This window comes from Sarcophilus harrisii, chromosome 2 (assembly GCF_902635505.1).
Source record: "Sarcophilus harrisii chromosome 2, mSarHar1.11, whole genome shotgun sequence".
NCBI lineage: Eukaryota > Metazoa > Chordata > Mammalia > Dasyuromorphia > Dasyuridae > Sarcophilus > Sarcophilus harrisii.
This window is the reverse complement of record NC_045427.1, coordinates 70,982,612-70,987,339: the sequence shown is the minus strand read 5'-3', so window position 1 is coordinate 70,987,339 and position 4,728 is coordinate 70,982,612. Positions and strand designations below refer to the sequence as shown.

At 36.0% G+C, this 4,728-nt stretch overlaps 1 protein-coding gene across 1 annotated transcript; it reads left to right on the top strand.

Annotated features, from left to right (window-relative positions):
• The first annotated feature begins 3,135 nt into the window (after positions 1-3,135).
• Positions 3,136-4,083, top strand: LOC100931010 (olfactory receptor 1N1-like). The gene has a single exon (XM_003758930.1). The coding sequence runs from the start codon at positions 3,136-3,138 to the stop codon at positions 4,081-4,083; it is 948 nt and encodes a 315-aa protein (XP_003758978.1).
• Positions 4,084-4,728: the final 645 nt, after the last annotated feature.

The window sequence follows — 4,728 nt, the reverse complement described above, 5'->3', positions numbered from 1 at the left end:
GAATGACCAATAATCCAGTTTAATATAATGATGATGATGATAAAATATATTGAGCATTTATAAAGCACTTTATAATATCCAAAGCACTTAAAAAATATTATCTACTTTTATCCCAGGAGTAGGTACTATTCTAATGTCCATTTCATAAATGACTAAAGTGAGATGGACAAAGATTACGTGACTTGCTAACACTCAAAGAAATAGTAAATGACTCAGGAAAAATTTGAACTCAGATCTATCTGACTCCAATTCCAGCCATCTGTCCTCAGAATCATATAGTTGCCAGGCAAATCAAATATATCATAGATAAAAACATGAGTTAAAGCTAGAAAGGAAATATTGCAGAGAATGGGGCTTGAATGTTAAACTGAGGAAAGTGAATTTAATCCTTTCTAAATTATGGAGTCATTATTGGATTTTTATTGTAGCAGTGTGGTAATGAAGGGTGGATTAAAGGATAGGGAAAATAAAAAAAGGGGAAGACCCATGAGGAGACTGGAACCAGGATCATTTTAATATGGACCTGTATTCAGAAAGAGAGAGAAGACATCAGGAAGTAGAGACAGAGTTTAGAGATGTGAAAAATGGAATGAATGGTATTCCTCATCAAACTGGTCATGAAATGACAGAATAGAACAAGTAAAAGAAAAAGAAATTTCTAAAATGTGAACATGGGAGACCAGGGAAATGGTGCTGCCACTCAAAAATAGAAGTTATATCAGATGTCACTTGCAAGAAACTGGTGATAATGTCAGCTGCCGTATTCTTAGAAGTAAGTCAAGGTGCAAAAAACACTCAGTACTAGAAACAGATTTGTTATGAGAGAATGAAATTGCCATAGGATAGAGATCTTATTTTTAGGTATTACATTTACTCTCAGCTGAATAACCTACTGTAGTCTAACCAGCATTTTCCTCCTTGATTCAGACACACTGGAGTTTGAATTAAAGTACTAGCCTGAAAAATGTCAGAGCTCAAATCCCCTTGATTCCATCTTCAACACATATTTCTTTAGCAGTCAATCATCACAGAAAACAAGCACTAAATATATGTCACAAATACTTGGCAGAGAGGAGGAGAAAATTCAAGCTGAGGAAATAGCCTGATCAAAAGTATAGAGACAGAATTAAATCTTGTAGAGTTTTGGACTTGACTTTGGTAGAAACCTCCACTGATATTTACCTTTTAGGCAACCATGGGGAAATCCCTTCCCTTTTTGATCTTTGTTATCTGTACACTTTTATCTGTAAAATGGGAACAATAATTCAAGAGGTATTTACCCCCAAAGGTTTAGTATTGGGATCAGGGGAAATGATGTTTTGCAAAATGCTTTGCAAAATTTGTCTTGTTTGTCCAGACCTGTAATTTCATCCCTGTAGGGAACTCTGAGTAAGAAACTCCTTTACCATCATAGATAAAAAATGTTCCACAATTTAGTCTTAGAGTATTACCAGAAGCACTGAAAGGTTAAGGAAGATACCCTGAGTCACACAACCAGAGACAGGAGCAAAATCCCAAATCATGATGATGTTGGATTCTAAAGTGATACAGATATTGTTAATTTAATTTGTTGACTTGTTAATTTAAAATGATTTATAGGGGTAGATAGGTGGCACAGTGGATAGAGCACCAGCCCTGAAGTTAGGAGCACCTGAGTTCAAATCTGGCCTCAGACACTTTATACTTCCTAGCTGTGTGACCCTGGGCAAGTCACTTAACTGCAGTTGCCTCAACAACAACAAGAAAAAAATAAAATATCAATATCCGTTGCATCCATCTCTAATGGTAGTTATTAAAAATATATGAAATAATGCAACATTTATGAAGTACTTAGTATAGTGCCTGATACTTTATAAGGACTATATAAATGTTAGTTCTTCATCTGGTCCTTGTTCTTTATTCTGCTTCTTCTTATGAAGGAAGGTACATGAAATATAGTGAAAACTGTCTGATGTTATAGTCAGGAGGAACTGGATTTAAATCAGGTCTATGAAACATGCTAACTGTGTCACCCTAAGCAAATTGCTTAACCTGAGAGGGCCTGGGGAATTCTCCAAGAAAATAAAATCAAGAAGAGGCATGACTAAACTGAATCCTAATTATGGGTTCTATTTTTTATTTTGTTCACTTCCCTATATTGTAATATTTTCTAATTGACTAAAATACATTTGATAATCATTGGAGCTTTCCTTTTCAGAAAGGGCATCAGGGAGAAAAGGACACAAGTAAAGGAAACAAACATTTATTAAGCACGTACTATATTCTAGATATTGTCAGTGCTTTTAAAATATTATCTCATTTAAAAAATATTATCACATTTTAATTATCACAATAACTCAAGAAAATACCTTCTAAATTATTTGTATATTACAATTGAGGTTATGTGACTCACTGGGTCACACAGATAATATGTCAGATCTTCCTGACTCCTGGCCTGGTGGTCTATCCATTGTGTCATCAATCTCTTTAGGATCAATGTCCCCCATTTTTGTGCTCCACAGGAATAATACTTAATACTGAAAAAATGGAGCAGCTCTGGTATCTTCCTTTGTAAGATAATAATAAAATTATTTATATTCTTACATTATTCTCACCTGTTCACATTGGAGTTAGAATTAGAGAATTTATATAAAAACAGCACTGTTCTACAGACTACTTGAGAAAAGCCTGGTGATCCACAGAGCTCAGTACTATTCCTTATAGTGAAGTTTAGGTACTTAATTTAAAAGATCAGAGAAAGATAGGAATGTAGATAATGAACTTAAGTTTACATTTTTAGTAAAGGAGGTCAGCAGTTAAAGGGAATTGAAATATAAAACATTATGTTAAGGGAAGTAGCAGCTAAGAGAATTTTAAGGCAAAGGGAATTCGGACCATTTGTATAGCTATGGAAAGAATAGCTAGTATTTGGAGAGAAACTGATGATAAAAAGGAAAGAGCTCCAAATGAGCTACCAATAAGCTTCCAAAGGAGATATGAAGAAATGGAATCAAAAGCATAAAGGCATGAATAGATTTTCTGTGGAACCCAATATCCTGATTCTTGGTCTAGTTCTTTCCACTTCACTCTGTAATATACGTGATGTTCTTTATTTTCTTAGGTCTTTTATTTTGTGACTCTTAACATGTCAATGATATGGGACATGGAAATCAGACCAGTGTTTCTGAGTTTCTTCTCCGGGGGCTCTCCCAGCGGCCAGAACAACAACACCTTTTCTTTGGACTGTTTTTGTGCATGTACCTGGTCACCATGGCAGGGAATGTGCTCATCTTCCTTGCCATCATCTCTGAAGCTCGCCTTCACACTCCCATGTATTTCTTCCTGGCAAGTCTCTCCTTTGCTGACATTGGTCTGTCCTCCAGTATTGTCTTGAAGATGCTCCATAATCTCTATACTCAGCATCATACCATTTCCTATACAGGATGCCTGACACAGCTGTATTTCTTTCTTTCATTTGGAGACATGGACAGCTTTCTGCTTGCTGTGATGGCCTATGATCGCTATATGGCCATTTGTCACCCACTGCACTATGCCACAGCCATGAGACCCCAGTTCTGTGTCCTTCTGGTGAGTGTGTGCTGGGTGATCACTAATCTCCATGCTCTGTTACACACTTTGCTTATGGCAAAACTGTCCTTCTGTGTGGTGGGGGAAATATCCCACTTTTTTTGTGACATCAGTCCCTTATTGAAAGTATCCTGCTCTTCCACCCATATAAATGAATTAATGGTTTTTGTTGCAGGTGGTCCTGTTATGACAGTTCCCTTCCTATGCACTCTGATCTCTTATATTTGCATTGTCTCTGCCATCCTCAGGATGCCATCCTCAGGGGGTGGTAGGAGAAAGGCTTTCTCTACTTGTGGCTCTCATCTCTCTGTAGTCTGTATGTTTTATGGTACAATTTTTAGTGTGTATCTCTGTCCTTCCTCTACTTTTTCCACGAAAAATATTATAGCCTCTGTAGTATACACAGTAGTAACTCCAATGCTCAATCCTTTCATCTATAGCCTGAGAAATCAAGACATGAAGGTGGCCCTAGGGAGTCTTCTTAGAGGCAAGATATTTACCTTTCCATCACATTGATCCTTTATCCCTCTATGCTGAGCCTTCTCTTAATCTCTTCTTTTCAACTCTGAATTGAAAAGGAAATAAATTATTTTTCATTACTTTGATTTTTTTTTTTAGTTTGATTAGAAGATTAAGTAACCCTTTTTAGGAAAAACTAGCTCTAACATGTAGGCCATAAATAACAGACAACTTCTTAAGTCTGGATTACCGATAGATTTAGTAAATGGATATTTGAGAAGATTTTATGGTTTAGTAGCAGATAATTTAGAATAAATTGTAGTAAACAATCATGGGATTGCTTTTTCAAAAAACAAAGTTTTCTTTTAGGGAAGAATGGCATTATTGACTAGAGGTTAAGTTCCCATTTCTGGCTGTTGAAAAACTTAGCCAGAGGATAAGTTCTTTTTCATTCTTAGTGGACAAGGTCCTTTTTTTCCCTGGAGCTATAATGTAAATTCTGTACTGGACTCTACAAAGGAAGGTGAATGAGTCATTTCTAACCACCCACTACAAATTCCTCTTCCAGTACACTTTTCAGTAACAAAATGGAAACGACTTCTGTAGTAGAATTAATAAAGTCTAGGAGAAGCTAACAAGTCAGATGACCTGCCTTGTGCAATTAAATTATGTTCAAAACAAGTTTCTTTCATTTTTTGCATG

Excerpts from the sequence above, each read along its gene's own strand:
- LOC100931010 (XM_003758930.1), top strand. The coding sequence starts at position 3,136 with ATGGGACATGGAAATCAGACCAGTGTTTCTGAGTTTCTTCTCCGGGGG.